Source organism: Podarcis cretensis (assembly GCF_951804945.1).
Source record: "Podarcis cretensis genome assembly, chromosome: 6".
Lineage (NCBI taxonomy): Eukaryota > Metazoa > Chordata > Lepidosauria > Squamata > Lacertidae > Podarcis > Podarcis cretensis.
In genome coordinates, this window is record NC_137175.1 from 57,559,034 (window position 1) to 57,575,408 (window position 16,375).

General features: G+C 38.9%; 2 protein-coding genes and 1 long non-coding RNA gene across 8 annotated transcripts in view; 2 read left to right on the top strand and 1 right to left on the bottom strand.

The window, feature by feature from the left end:
* Positions 1–6,136, top strand: part of RNF11 (ring finger protein 11) — a 29,830-nt gene extending 23,694 nt beyond the window's left edge. For both annotated transcript variants that reach the window (XM_079980574.1, XM_079980573.1), the window contains exons 2-3: positions 301–470; positions 2,773–6,136. In XM_079980574.1, the coding sequence (XP_079836700.1) occupies positions 301–470; positions 2,773–2,944 (342 nt within the window). In that variant the 3' untranslated portion in view covers positions 2,945–6,136. The remainder of the gene's footprint in view (positions 1–300; positions 471–2,772) is intronic.
* Positions 6,137–8,461: 2,325 nt separating this feature from the next.
* Positions 8,462–16,375, bottom strand: part of TTC39A (tetratricopeptide repeat domain 39A) — a 52,790-nt gene continuing 44,876 nt past the window's right edge. For all 5 annotated transcript variants that reach the window (XM_079980374.1, XM_079980375.1, XM_079980376.1 and 2 more), the window contains 4 exons: positions 16,183–16,294; positions 13,387–13,501; positions 11,662–11,778; positions 8,462–8,918 (listed from right to left, as the gene is read on the bottom strand). In XM_079980374.1, coding sequence (XP_079836500.1) covers positions 8,801–8,918; positions 11,662–11,778; positions 13,387–13,501; positions 16,183–16,294 — 462 coding nt within the window. In that variant the 3' untranslated portion in view covers positions 8,462–8,800. The remainder of the gene's footprint in view (positions 8,919–11,661; positions 11,779–13,386; positions 13,502–16,182; positions 16,295–16,375) is intronic.
* On the top strand, positions 8,925–11,854 carry LOC307218355. The gene is made up of 2 exons (XR_013839940.1): positions 8,925–9,197; positions 11,306–11,854. It is a non-coding gene; the product is annotated as an uncharacterized lncRNA (long non-coding RNA).

Here is a 16,375-nt window from a genome sequence, read left to right on the forward strand (position 1 = left end):
ATGTCATACTTATGCATTTGTTTTAACTAATCCATAGGCAACTAATGGAAACAAAAGTCAAATTGTCTGTGCAGAGAACATCCTAAAATAGATCCATGCCAGCTTCCCAGCAATGATGGCACTGCAGTTTGCCCCATTTTATGGCTTATAAGACTAAAAAGGAGAATGAAGTGTTACACAAATTTCCTCCCAGAAAGAAAGAGGTTTAAATTTCCATATACTGTGAACTCCATTTCTATCATTAATTTAAAACTGACAAAGCAAATGCATTTGTTTTCATTTTCTTTCTTTTAATTTTAGGAACAGGTTCCAGTTCCAGTTTACCATCCAACTCCCAGCCAGACCCGCCTAGCAACCCAGCTTACAGAAGAGGAACAAATTAGGATAGCGCAACGAATAGGCCTTATACAGCACCTGCCGAAAGGAGTCTATGATCCAGGAAGAGATGGTTCTGAGAAAAAGATCAGAGAGTAAGTGCCATTTTTTGTGGTAACATCACTTAAGTAATGGCTTTTAGTGCAGCTATTTCGTGTATTTACATATCAGTTTTCATCAATGTGTAAGTTGCTTCTCATCAGAATAATTGTTGCAAAGAAGAAATTAGATAATGCAATATGTGAAAACATCAGAAAATAAGATAGAAGAAAAAAATCTCATAAGAAAAATCTCATAGATCAGATAAAGTTAAGCAGATCCACCACAGGCTTTGCTGAATAAGAATTATCTTGCAGTGATAAGGAACCACGAAGATGTAGTTGTTCATGCTACCAGGGGAAGGTTATGCCACTACTGAGAACACCCATATTCTCAGTCTTCTTCAGAACCTTTTTGACATAGGCTGCTTCCAGACAGTAATTTATTGTGTAATTAGTGCTGCTCATGCATGCTAATTTTTTCATGCATTCCACGTGACATTAATGTCAAAACAATCCCAGCCCATACTCCCCTCACTTTATAAACTGGATTTTCACCACCACAGAAAATCATGTAAGTATTATACTTCTGCAGGCACTAATGGCATAGATGCTTGTTAGTGCATTTTTTGGATGAGTGATTTCTTAAATATAAAATGCTGTTTCAATAGGTGACCTGTAATTCCAGACCCCTATTTCTGTTTACCCCAAACCTGCACACAAGCTAGCCACCTAGAGAATTTGAGTGTAGCTGTTTTCATCAGCTGTTGTAACCTGATGAGGAGGAACACATGCAGTATTGCCTCAGACTGCATATACAATCACTCTTATTTCTTCCTTGCCGAACCACAAAACCAGTAACCCTAATCCAGTTGCGTTTGTCATGCTGATTTCTGAGGGGCTCCTGGCGAAGTGGGGTGGGGGGTGGCACATAGCTGTCACAGCTGAGTAATGACTGAAGAGGATGGACAACCTAGTGGATACTGTGAGTCATGACATCATTTTTGTCTAATTCAAAATGGATTAATTAAGAAACTGGGTTGCCCTTTCTGGTTGCAAAAAGATACTCCTAATTAAGTTCCAACATTGCCTGCTGATCTTTGAAGGTGGGCCTATAGGGAAGGTCATATCAAGTGAATATAGTAGTAAGTTTGTTTCCAGGAAGACCTCCCTCTGCTACCAAGAAACTTCATAAGGCAGCAAGCAGTTTCCCTCCACATGTCTCCTTCACACCTGTACAGCTCAGTGCTCCTAGTAATTGGATATGCTCTTTCTGTAATGGCACTACAAGGCAAACACACTTATAAAAGGGGGGGGACTCATGCTGTGGGTATTTCTAGACTGAACTTGAGTTATATTTTGCTTTCCTTCATGGCTCAAAGCAGCTTGCAACTTTAAGGTATTACCATAGAAAATGATTCCAGAGTAAGCTACAAAAGAGTCACAATAAACTTTGGACCACCAGGGGAAAAAATATCAAGAGTTGTATCTAGCATTGCCTGTGCAGAGTTGCCCTCATGTAATGAAGCTTCTTCCCACCCCACCTCCCTCAAAATCTCCTGAGCTTCCTCCCACCTTCTGGAGCAGATGGAGGGTGTGTGGAGGCTGCAAGGGAAAGTTCTGTTAGACAAGCAGAAGTCTGCTCTGTTAGTGGAACAACAAGTGTTTGATATGGCTCCAAATCTACAGGAGGGAAAGACCTTCCTTAGGGCCAACCAAAAGACCACAAAAAAGTTTCTGAGTTCTGTATAGCATTTCATGATGCTGAATGTTAAGCAGAAAAAGGAGTAAGAAAAAAGTTGGCATGATAATATTGCCATGAAATTTGCAGTTATAACAGCCTTAGAGTTCTGCTGACTTATTTGGATTAGCCTCTGCTAACTGATTTCAGGTTACATCAGTGGTTGATGGGAAAGAAAATGTCCATGACTGTTAGTGCTATTTTTTGAAAATAAAAGGTCTTGAACCTGTCTTCAACATTAGGCATAACACATGCATGTTCCCTGTGAGATAAAATGTAGAAGTAAAAAAGAGAAACAAAGTAGTTTTATATTAAAACTATAGATTAATTTTAGGTGCTGCATCAGATATAAGCAAGTGCAGTTTCTGTTCGCTTATTCTATTACTTAGCAACTTGTGGATATGAAATCCCTGCAACAGGTATGGTTCTATAAGCAAACATAGGAATCAATAATAGTAGAACCAAAGAATATTCAAAATTATTTAGGAAGGTTCTACATCTCTAAATTTTAAATGTTAGCAACAAGCATTTCCCCTTATGCTTTGGTAAGAGGTGGGCAGGTTAATATTTCAGCTGAGTTCAGATTCTCTACATCTTGTTTCCTTTTTTCCTTTCTAGATGTGTGATCTGTATGATGGACTTTGTTTACGGGGACCCTATCAGATTCCTGCCATGCATGCATATTTACCACCTGGACTGTATAGATGACTGGTTGATGAGATCTTTCACGTGTCCTTCCTGCATGGAGCCAGTTGATGCAGCACTGTTGTCCTCCTACGAGACTAACTGAGCCACAGCTTCTCTTCTGACCTGTCAAGGAAACCATCCACTTTAAAGGGGTTTGATCCTTTGCCATTTGCCCAAAGAACCAGGGATTAGGAAACGAAATCATGCACAATAAAATCTCATTTCTTAAGAATAAAGAAATATCCTGAATAGCAGACAGAGGGAGGGAAGGAAGAAGAAACACATTTATAGACTATAGAAAAAGTAGGAAGTTATTTTTATGTAAAGCCTTGATCCAGTGCTTACAAATAGTTGCTCCTTAAGAAAGCCTGTTAGCACACCCATACAGAAGAACTGTGTGAATAATAAAATATGTTAAAAAGCAAATTGTGTGGATGCAGCTCACCAGGAACTTTCCTGTTCAAGCTTCTTTGAGATGAATGACAAGAATACTATTGGGGGGGGGGGTGAGTGTGTGTGTGTGTGAGAGAGAGAGAGAGCGTGCGCTAAAAAGGAGAAAGGGATGCTGGAGTATCCTTTGTCCTAAAGAAAACTGCATTTTTGGTCAGATTGCTTCACAAGTTCCTGGTATTTGGGTCAATGCTCTATTTACAAAAAAAGCTACATTTTATAACACTGGCACAAAAATAGTTTCAAGCTTGTTTGCACAGTTTTTTTATTCATTGGAAATGGAATCCATTTTGCCTTAGGTCTTCTAAAATAGTGTGTATTCTTATTTTGGGGCTGGCTCTATGCTTGAAAACCAGTTTATTTATAACATGTTATAAAAGTGCTATATTTTGTTTGCAGTTAGGATTATGTGGACTTTGAGAAGATCTCCTAGCTTGTAAGCAAACTTGAGATGCACTTTTTTCTATATGAGACATTTTAATGTGACAATATTAAAAGAAAACCAACACAAACCAGTATTTGCCTTTCTAGTGTTTCCTTTCATCATTTTCTTTCTAAACAGAGTGCAGAATTCAAATACTAAAATTGATCTTAAATTTATTAAGTTAAAATGGAGCATGACGAAGACAAGGTAAAGATTACCCTGCATCTCAGAAACACAATTTGTTGGGGATGCATTCTTTTTAAAAAGTTTCATCTTGGATCATATAAAAAAAATACTGCATCTCTTGTTTTTGTAGTTCTTAGATTCTCAAGACCATACTGTGTCTCGGCCTCTGTGTATTAAGTGTACCTTTGGTATTCTTTTGGTTGGTATAGCAGTCTATCGGCAGATATTAAAATATTCTATATTTTATGTTTTATATGCAAAATTCATATTTGGCAAATAATTACATAAAACTGATCAAGTTAGTGATCCTACGGCTTGTAAGGGCTGTTCCAAGTATTTACATTTATGAAACTAAAAAGAAAAGTGATGTACTTGATAGATGCAGTCTTGCAGAGAGGGTAGTTGTAAAAAAAAAACTCCACTTAGGATGTGGAGTTTTGTTCTCTTAAAACATTCTTTAATGTGACCTTTATACTTTTGACTTAAAGCCAATATGTTGAAACGTCTTAGTTTAGCATGAGATGCAGGCAATGTATCAAGGACTGTTCTGATTGTTTTGGCTACATGATTCGAAGAAACTGTATGTAAACAACTACTGCACTGAAGACTATGTCTACAGTATAAGCACCACAGACTGTAAGCATTCACCTAACAAATTCCATCAGCGGAAGCTGTACACAAGGACTTATGCAACAGGGCTTTCGCCCCTCTCCTCACCCCATGCTTCCTGAAATTGGCTCTGGATGTGTCTCAGGAGACCCCCCAGAACAGCATGCAAGGGGAGGAGAGGGAGGCTTGTTCCATCTGGCAAGCTGAAATGCTTGGGCTGATGGTAAGATCAGAAGAGCACAATGTGGAATTCCTCCCTCAATGATATAGAATAGAGCAATTACCGTATTTTTCCTTCTATAACACGCAGATTTTTTCTCCTAAAAAGGAAGGGGAAATGTCTGTGCGTGTTATTGAGCGAATGTGTGGTCCCTGGAGCCAGTTGGTGCGAGGGGAGGCAAAAAAAAGCAGGCAAAAATCAAACCGCGCGTCTCCTAGAAGGGAAACTTGAAAAGAGGAAGCGGCTGCTTTCCGGCATTCTGCCTCAGGGTCTTACTGCCCACCCACCTCTGTTTCCTTGCTGTGTTTGCTCAAACGGAACAAAGAGCAGGGAAAGCCCCTCCCCTCCAGGCAAGCAGAGGGGAAAGCTGAAAACATGCAGGAGGGAGAGAGAGAGAGAGAGAGAGAGAGAGAGAGAGAGAGAGCGAGCTGGCTGGCTTGGGTGGGTAGGTGAGGGAAAACTTTTGCCTTCCTTTCCTCCCTACCCCTCTCCTGCATTCTTAGCCAGCTGCTTCTCTGCACACCCCTCTCCTGCTCCTTGTCCCTTCTGTGTTTTTCCTTCCCTCCCCACTTAAAATGTGGTTAAAAAGCATGGATCCACATGGATCCTCAGGATCTTTGCATTGGGTCACCCCAAATTCACCATCAGATCACATGTCTGTGGCCACAGCATGAAGCACAAAAATGATACATCCACTGTTTCATTCAGAATGTTTTTTCCCTTGTTTTCCTCCTCTAAAAACGATGTGCGTGTTATGGTCAGGTGCGTGTTATAGAGCGAAAAATACGGTACATGTAAAATAATTTCTACAGGATTAGTTGGCAGACTGCAAAAGTATCCACTAACCTGTGGAAGATGCTGTATAAGACGCTGTAGACTATTTCCATTCAAATGCCTTCCATATCCCATGGTGTGTAGTGGTGTATATACAGCACCTATGCAAGCAGCCTTTCCTATTTGTTTTGTTGGACAAGGCAGACTCGGGCATACTCCAAATTGCCCTTGTAAGTGAAAAGAACAAAGGCTGGGAGGACTTCAGTGTTTGCATCAGAATCGACATACCTGCAAAAGACTGCTGGATTGGGATGATTGTTAAAGTAGAAATGGTGCACTGTTGGAAAGAAAGTAACTAGCAGTATACAGTCATGGGTTGATTTGCATTTATATTGCAAACCTTTTCCAGTTCCCCTCCTTTAATTCAGCTATTCTTAATTACAGGAAGTAAATCTGAGAAAGAAAAATATGAAGTTGTGCAATATTTTCAGTAGTAAATCATACTACCTTTCTTATCATTCCACATGTTGTTTTCCATATATGTTGATGTCTATCTTGTCAAGTATTATAGCCAGACTTTTCTTCTTTTACCTTGGATTGTTAAATCGACAAATGAACACTTTTTAAACACCTTTTTCTTGTTCATTGTTGTTTGTTCCCAAGATGATTTTCAAAAGACAGAGGCAGGGAATGTTATGAGAAAGTGAGTTGTAACTGGTTTTCCCAACTTAATTTCACAAACCTTCTACTTTTTATTAAGCTATTTTTTAAAGGGTTAAGATTGTAAGAGACTTTCAAAAGAACATGCTAAATACAGAATTAAGTGCCCTTAAGAGTATAGAGTTGTGCTTATATTTGTGTTGCCTTGTGGCCTTTTACTCAAATACCAAACCAATTTTATATAAATTGATTTTAAACCCTCATAGCTTCATAACATATTCAGTGCTTTTTTTCTGGGGGGGACGAGAGGTATGCATACTCCTAAGTTTGGCCTCACTGAGGGGCAATATTTCAATATGAATAGGAAAATGATAGTGCCCCTAAACAGTTTTTTTATATAGAAAAGCAGCACTGGATATATTTAAGTTTAACTTTTGTTCTAAAACTCTATCGTATGATCCTCTGGCTAAAACAAACTCTATTGTAAATATGAGTTGTACATTACATGGAAAGTAAATTATTTCTTTATATGCCATGTTTCATGGCAAAATATCATTAAAACAACACTGCAAAATAAAGGCATTATAACATTATTTTTTTCATTTTTTTCCAAATGGAAAAAAATGAAAACATTATGACATTAAAACACCAACAGTTAATGCAAAACAGAGCACCATATATTAAAGAACTTGCCTGTTCCTCCATGAAAACCGCCAAATTGTGAACTGGATCTTTCAGGGGGAATGCAACAAGTTTAAATAGGTAGAAGTAAATATCAACCATATTGCAAAGGGAAATTTGAGGTTGTTTGAATGCTCTTGGTAACAAAGGAAGACCACTGAAATTTGACAAAAATATTGCATAAACACCTGTAATAGAACATTGGGTGCGCTATTTAATATGTCGTACCTACTGTAAAATAAAATTTAAAAAATCTAATGGGACATTAGTAATTCAACAGACCATTAAGCTTTCTTTATTGCTGGATGTTAAGAGGATGTGAACAAGGGATGAAATTCACAAAAATCTATGACAATTAGGTGAATCTACAAAACTTCCCAAATTATTCTACAAAAGATCATTGTTTTTCAGATTGTAGCTTAAGCAACATCGCCTCTAACCTTACGCTTAAGTTATAAAGCAATACTCCTGCACAACCTTTATCAATTTCAACAGAACATTCAAGTTTAGTTTAGTTTCCTGAATAGGCATAACTTTCAAAAGTTACTTGCCTATAAGTTCTATTAAAAACAATGGAATTATGGAACTATACTGTTACCATCTTAAACATCCAAAATTAACAGTAAATTCCACTGAATTTAGGATTTACTTATAAATCTGCAGAAGTCCAAGCTGTCATTTCCATTAATTTCAAACAGTCTCCAATGCAACAATTAGGTTTTCCTGAACGCTGCTGGAAGTCTATTCAGTAAGAAGGGTATTTTGAAAAGAAGGGGAGGGAGAGTATGAGGGAAGACATGATACAAACAACAAAAATACGAAGAACAGCTAGCTTGATTTTGTGCTTTTTATAGTTGCACTGTACACATATTCTGCATCCAATATAAACAGTCTTTAGTATACTGTATTGAGAAAAGATTAATAATGCCTAGTCAGCGAAAGGGTTCTCTGGTATATATTAGTTTTGCATTGAGAGAAATCAGCCACATGTGAAATCTATGTTTTCAGTTCTCTACTGAAACTAAAGAAAGGTGAAATTTGAAATGACACAAATCTATTTGACATACTCCATAAGAAAGTCCTGCAAGTAACAGAAATGCAGTAACAAATCATCCCCCTACTGTACAACAGAATGTGTCAAACTTCCTGCCACCTTAAATCTATAGTGGGTACATTGTTTCTGCTATGTAGCTTCTAACCCTGCTCCAGGAAATTGGTGACTTCCAGAACCTATGGGCATTCTGTAGTACCACAGAGAGGCTGATCAATATGTGCAGTCCTATCAAACTAGTAGCCACTGATGGAACCAATCAATTGTTTGGTAAGAAGGGGAGAGTGAATCCAACCATCTGCCAAATAGGTCATTGGTGCTCTCTAAATTTCTAGCAGACCTCCCCCGCCACACATACACAAAGAGTTCCAGCAGCCAGGAAGGACTGCATGATTAACACTCTCCCAAATGATATGGCTAATCCAAACTAGACATGCTCCAGTTCAAAAAATCCTGTACTGTAAAATGGCTTATGAATGTTCAATGCTTCCAGTAGAATATTAAAACAGGAGTAGCCAACTTGGCACCTTGATGTTGCATCATCATCCCTGGCCATTGGCTATTTTAAAAATTCAGTATATGTAGAAAGTAAATGTTATATTCATAACCAAGTGTGATCTAGGTATTTGTCAGCAACTCTATAGAATTCATGATTTCATCCATTTAAATATTCTTTGCCAAATTAACAAACATGAAAATCTTATTTAAAAAACTTATAAAGTAAGTAAGTCACATTTGTATATATTATAAACAGTCATGGAATGAAATACTGGTTTGTCACCCCCTCAGTATTTTTAAATTAAATACATTTTGTGCTAAACTTGACAAAGACCACCTTAAAACTATTGCCTGTAATGTCCTCTTGTGGCAGTTTGCATACCAAACAAGATTTCTTTTTTAAACGTTAACATGAAACCTCCGCTTCCAGAACACCATTTTCTGGAGACAATTTGGCTTGGTGCAAAGCAGCTTGAATTCTGAAGTGTGTTCTTGTTTCCATGGAATAATTCTTATAATTTTGCCTAAAACAAAACAGAGATATATTGTGATAGGCACTTAAATACTGCACCTCCCCATCATCATTGTATTGCAATATTTAAAAGAACAATTTTTACAAAGTGAAGGTAGAAAAACCAAACTTAATTCACAAATGTCTTCATTGCTTCCTCTGAAATAGAGACACAGAGAACAGGACAATGCATCTCTTTGTAGTTCCAAGTCTTAACATTTCCCTGGAAAATGTATGCTTACTCATCCCTGCCCCCCAGCCCAGAAAACAAAACAGCAAGTCTATATTACCGGTAAGTGTCCATTGTGCAAAAAATGAATAAATCTAAAGTTCAGGATCCACACACACACACACACAAAGGCAACTCTATGTTGCTCTTTTATGGTGAGTATAAAGTGAGAAAACAAATCTAAACTATCTTCCCCCTCAATACAAAATAAACCCAGAGAGTACATAAATACAAAAATAAGACATTTAAGCAATACTGTAAAGTATTATCAAAAAACATAAACCCAATCAATGTATGAAGCACCTTATACAAAATTCAAGCTATTGGTCTAGTGCAATATTATCTGTCTTGACTGACTGAGGTTCACCAGGATCCCAGGCAGAGATCTTTCACAGCCTTGCAATCCAAGTTCCCCTTTAAACTGGGGATGCTTTGGACTGAATCCTCATGCAAAGCATACACTCTGTCTCAGAGACAGCTTCAAGGCACTCAGTGGATACACAGGGATTATCCACTTCATCCTTGCAACAGTCTAATGGGTGAGGTCAGGGATCCCAAACTTTTTTTGGGCCCAGGAGAACATTTGGAAAACAGATGTCATGGGCATCACAAAATGTCCATTTCACAAGAACAAACTGATGATGCTCAGATAGAGCACCCCAACAAACATGCAAAACACCTCCACCCCCAAAGCTGACTGGCCACTAGCCGTGCCCACCCCCGCTACTCTTCCTTTCCTATTGAAAATGCTTTTGCACTATGGACCCAGAGACATTAAAAGAAGACAGGACAGCTTGTCTTTTCAGCCAGCCCAGTTGCTGCCCAAGGTAAAAATAAACAAACTTAAATCTTAAACAAACTTAGAAGAAAACTTGGAATGGCAAGGGGCCTCGGCAGGGACCCAAGAGTTAACCTGAGAGTTTTACCTGAATGCTGCAGTTAGACTATAGAACTTTGTAACCCAAGTTCAGCACACTAGCCAATACCTCATTTTGGCTCTGTCAGGATTCATATTGTGTAGGCCACAGCACCACTGCTGAAAGTAGCATCCCCATAGGAAGTGCACGCCTTACAATCTCATTTAGGAGTAATTATAATGGGATGCAGTGTCATCACATTACAGGTTTCCCTGCTTACAGCAGCCAGGAAAAAGGAGAAATGGGCAGGGATCTCACACAACAAAAGCGTCTCATACGTCTTCCTAGATATCACTACAAGGAGCTAAGAAGGTAGCTTCAGTGGTGAATGCAGCAAGACACAAAATATTTAACGTATTAGGCCCTAGAATTTTATTTTCAACTCTACATTAAGTTCATTCAATTAATTAATAATCTGATAAAGCTTGGTGTTTATTTTTCTAGACAGGTTGGCCTTGATATGATCAAGTCCTATAGATATGGCAGTTTTTAAAGTGAGAAAGTTAACATATTTAGAAACTTAACATAAAAAGCTTGGTATACTACACATACAATGTGAGGTGTTTAAAGAAGGGTATCCAATTCTGACTTTTTACTAGTAGAGAGCACTTTTGTTTGTGCAATATGAAATAACTAGTTTTCACTGGTAGTCCCCACCCCACCCCTTCAAGGATGCTTTAGAGGGTTGAAGTGGATGCTCCAGAACACTATGGGGTATGGTGGAAGAAGAAAAATCAGGTACTTCCTGCTAACTCTTAAGGCACCATTGGGTACAACTAGAAAAGAATCCAGATTTTCAGTTTTACATTATTTATCTTATAATCCATTTTGTGATAGCAAAATTAGTAGTCTCCAAAATGCAGCCTGTATTTTTTTAACCCACAATCAGTGTTGAAAAAAGTACCTGAATTGCACCTGTTATTTTTAACCTATGAAGACAGAATTAGGGTGTGTGTTTGTTTACAGCTGCTTTTATTGGCTTCTTTTCCGTCTCAGAACCTGGGTTGTGCTAGTATGTAGATTTAGGTCAGCTAAAGCAAGTCTTGGTTCCCCCACCCCCATATTTTTTAGCAAGCCTTGTTAAAGAGTCAGCATGATCACATTCTCTTCCCCAAGCCTATTGGCTCTCCCCTGCTCCATGTTAGTCACTTATTCTCCCCCTACTGGCTAAAGAGGGGAGGAAATAGATTCTTAAGTAATTTAGAAAACAAGCTCAGGATAAATGACAACATTAATATTTCTCTTTTTTCACAGAGAAAACGTTTGGAAGAAAGGAATATTCAAGAAAAGTATTACACAAGCATACAAAACTCATGCCATATTCCTATCTAAGTGTAGAACCTTAAATTTGTCCCTATTGAAATTCAGTGTGTTAAGGCAGCATTGATTCCTGCTTTTGTCTTCTGTGGCATTGGCTACCACACCCAGCTTGATGCCATCTGCAAATTTGATGAGTATCCCCTCAATTCCTTTGTCCAAGTTGTTTAGACAGATGCTGAATAACAAGGGGCCCAGGGCGGAACTCTGCAACACTCCACTTAGATAACCACCACTGTTTCAGCCCCCTGCTCTATCTAGTTCTAATAATCAAGTGTTTATTATAGGCTTACTTTGCTCTCTCCAGGATCTTCACAGCGTCTTCTCTTCTGTCTTGGTCCAGGTATAATAAAGCAAGTTCAAGCAGTGCATTTGGAATTAAATAATGATCATACTTTATCTTCTTTTCACTTTAAAGAAGAAATAGCAATTAATGAACAACAACAGCTTTATCTACAATCAAATAATAAAGTCACTTGGTGCTGACATGAATGATTCACATTGTTTCAATGTATCCTAGGTTGTTAAATAATCTACATTTTTGGCACTGAAGAACATCCCATTCTTGTATGGCATCACTCAGGCTCCTCAAGATCCTTACTTGAACATAATACCTACAAGCACCTGCACATGGGGCTTTCAGAGTTACATCACAGGCTTGGCCAGAGACTTAATTTTCAGGAAACAAGTCAATGCAGTTATAGCTTCCTTACCATATAATAACAGAACATGGAGTGTCCCATGTTCATCTGTAACTGGGATTGATATTATCTTGCAGTCTGGGGACAGAATTGCAGAGTAAGGGCGATTCTGTGTACAGATACATGTACTGTACAATTGTTTCAATGTAAAGTTTTATGACAGTAAAGGAGTGGTCGAAGCACAGGAAATGCAACTGTTTCCACATTCATTTTCTATTTTGAAGAGTACAACTGGGGCTCCAGAAGTGCAGATGGATTTCTACATTTTCAGCCTCAGCTTGTATCAATATCTAAATCAGCCACAGATTCCGAATCTCCTGGGTGCTGACCTCATCACTTCTCAGCATAGTTAATACATTACTGGCATGAAACGACATCATGATGTCAGGGCAGATATGCTGATTAAGGAAGCCAATTAAATAAGTGACGCCCACTGTAGTCATATATGTGTGATATAACTATGGATCCGCATCTGCATATTTGTACAAATATATATTATATTGCAGGGGCTGGTTATATAGTTTTTGTGCTCCAGGACACAGCTAAATTGTGTTTCTGGCAAAATTTGTGGTATGATGGTTATGTCTCTATTCAACCTGGGCAGGAGATGACTAACCTTTTTTGACCTGAGGCTGCACTGAGGCCTGGCCAACCCTCTGGGGCCTGCATAGCAGTGGTAGGCAGGGCCAAAGTGGCCAAAACACATTTACCCACTCATGTGGCAGATGCAGGCAGCCTCTCTCCTATACTCTTCTGTCAATCAGCAGAGGAACAGGAGGAGGGTCTCCTCAATGTTTGAGGATTTTTGTAGAATACTGGAACCTGCTTTGTGGGTTGGATGTGCCTGTGTCATGGACTGATTGCATGCAAAGAAATTGTGGGAGGTGCCAGTTGGGGAACCCCCCATTTTAATGGGACGAGTTGCTGTGCTCACTAGGCCTCACCTCCTGAGTTGACCTTTTCTTGAATAAAGAGTTAACTTGACTGATGTCATGTGATTTACTGCTGTCCCACTCCTGACAGTCTGCCTCTGTAAAGAGCACTATCAGTGCTGAGTTCCACTGTGCCACATAGGCATAATCCTGACCTCTGTTATATCCTGAACATTCAGAGGTGCAAGTTCAACACTTAGGCACATAGTGAGATGCAGAAATGTACAACAAATTATATAACTGCATGGTTGTCCATTAACTACGCCAAATTTTGAAACATCTCTATAGAATCACTTTCCAATGAGAAATCCTCACAGGTTTTGATAAGCTGATGTGGCTCAGTATTTCTTATTGCGCTGTCATCTTCTCTAGTTAGGACACTTACTTTAAGTGAATGTAAGTGAAGTGTTCTTCTGCTTCTGAAATCTTGCCAAGGTATTTCAAGCACAACCCTTTCAGTAACTTGATTACACACTGATCATCAACAAACAAATCTGTAGCTGAAAAATAAAGCAACAGGGAGCTGAGCTGATACAATTTTGTAAACTTTGAAAAGGGGAAGAAAGAAACTTTTCCATCACAATACACACACACATACACACACACACACACACAGAGAGAGAGAGAGAGAGAGAGAGAGAGAGAGAGAGAGAGAAGCAGCAGCAGCAGCAGCAGCAGCAGCAGCAATCACCAACTTGGTGCCCTCTAAACATTTTGAACTGCAACAGCTTTGCTGGCTGGTGCTAAAAGAAGTTGCAGTCCTAAACATCTGGAGGGCACTAGATTGGGGAAAGCTGCCCTATGCCATACATCTAGTGTGACCATAATTAATGTAGTAACCATCCCACTGCATGTTATCTAAGTATCAGCCTGTTGAGATTTCTCCACAATGATCCTTAAGGAAAGCTTAATGGATTGAATAGTACAAATGAGGTTTAGCAGTTTAAGCTAAAAAGAAATACAGAACAGATGTGTGATGAGAATATGCAGTTACATCAGTGACACACATACACCATAAATCACCACGTTTTTTGTTTGTTTGTTTCTACTGCCTCTTGTCACTAATTATGGGGGAAATGGCAATGGTTGCTGGGATCCAAAGTAACATAGGCTTTAAACTTGAGAGAGGGATTTTTTTACTGAACTGAAGTGACTGCTGGTTAGCAAGAGATTAAAGGAGGTTGCTTCTGGCTAACCCATGCTATCTGTAGATAAAAGGCAGTGACACACAAATGCCTACAAGAGGACCTAAAGTTGTTGGCTGAAGGAGAAAATGAAGTGTGCTTGACCCAAATCACTCCACATAAAAGCTACATGATGTAAGGGAGGAGAGGCAAAAAAATGTCTAGTCATGCAAGCAAAAAAGGGGGGTGTTGCTGACAGGTGTCTCCAAAAATAGAGTCTGGGAAGATAGTGACCTTTCCTGTCTGGTTTAAGTATCCAGTTGGGCATTAGTTTGTCATGTCTGACCGATAATTGGCTATATACAGTTCTTTGCGCCTTGCTTGTTTGCAGCCTTACAGGATACCCTGCTGTGGCCCTTTTACTCCAATTGCCATTGAGAGCAATTGCTACTTATAGAATCATAGAATCGTAGTTGGAAGGGACCCAATGGTCATCTAGTCCTACTTCACAAGGTACAAAACTTCCTACAGAGAGAGCACTTCCTTGTAAGATACTGTACTGCAGAAAGGCCCAGGCGACAATGCACTTTTTTTTCTTTCCTTTTCGCTAAATGTAGTTTGATGCACTGGGAATAAACTTTTGCGTTGCACCTGCCTATGCTATACTCAGAGCAGACCCATGGAAATCAATGGATATGACTAAGTTATCCATTGACTTTGATGGATCTATTCTGAGTACAACTTTGTGTCATCCAAGCTTTGATAACGTGTGAAGACAAAAAGAGAATGGCAGGGGAAACCAATAGCTGTAAAGAGGCATTCCTTATTGCTAGGTTTCATTAACTGGTGTATCTGAAATAAATATCTGAGCTTTAAAAAAATCCCAGACTGGTCAAATTAGAATGTCATCAACCAATGGTCAATTAAAAATAAAACCAAGTGTTGTTTAGAACTAGCATGTAGCAGCCAAGAACATGCTACTGATCAGAAGCCTTCTAAGATAAAACAAAGGGTGGAAGGATTACTACAAGTGCAGTGGGATTTTCCACTCTCTCCTCCTCCATCATGTAACCTGTACACTCCCAAAATCTGCTATGCAGATTAGAACAGATTGGGGTGGGAAGAAGTTCTAGACCTTTGGCTTATTGGCATCCAATGCCCTTTTAAATGTGTTGTGGGAGGGGGGATTATTGGCTTGTTTTTGTTATTATTTTTATTATGTATTTTGTGTCTTTTATATTGCAGTTTTATCTTGTGAACTGCCCTGAGACCTATGGATGAAGGGTGGTATACAAATTTAATAAACAACAACAAACAACAACATTGTGCAAATAGAAATTTTTGTGCTGATGGAACAACTTACTTAGTTTTATGTTTAATACAACCAAACATAATTAAGCAAAAAAGAGCTTTGCTTGAGACATACATACATACATATTTCCCCTTGCATCTTGTTCAAAAGTCCTGTGTCCCTTGTACTGCCAGAGTCATTTATTTCTTGTAACTCCCCCCCCCCACTATGCTGACCCACATACATGCAGTTATACCACGGCATCCTTAAAGGGTAGTCAACTTCTCCCAACACAGAGACTGACTGAAGGCAGTCAATTTATTGTCAAGAAAAGCTAACTTCCCAAACTTACATCCAAATCTAAAAATAGTTGTAAATATATTCCTGGAAGTGATTACTGTATTTTTTTTGTCTATAAGATGCCCCCATGTATAAGACGCCTCCTATTTTGGGAGACTCAGATTTAAGAAAATGAGAGGAAATGCCCTCATGTATAAGACGCCCCCTAATTTTGGCATTATTTTTTAGTCTTATACACGGAAAAATACGATAGTATTCCCCCCCCCCCAATTTAATAAGGTAGTAACTGGGGAGGGGAGGCCAAAGCAACAGTAAAAATACTGCTACCATCTGTATCATCAACTCATTGACCCATAATCCACTTGCTGATTAAATAAAAATGGGCTAATAGGTTTACCGTCTAACAACTCAACGGACAACCACAATCTCTCACGGACCACACCCTATGAAATTAGACATGAGTTACCTGGGCTCCTTTCCAGGGCTGCTTCTGCATCTTCCAAGCACTCCAACATACCGCCAGTCAGGTCAGGACACTTCCCAATCACTGCATAACCATTCCAGACATACATCATCTCCTAGAAGCGATCACAGAGTAGAGCATGTTGTTACAGCAGTAGAGAAATGTAGTTACTGGAAACTAGAGGTGTTAAGCCCAA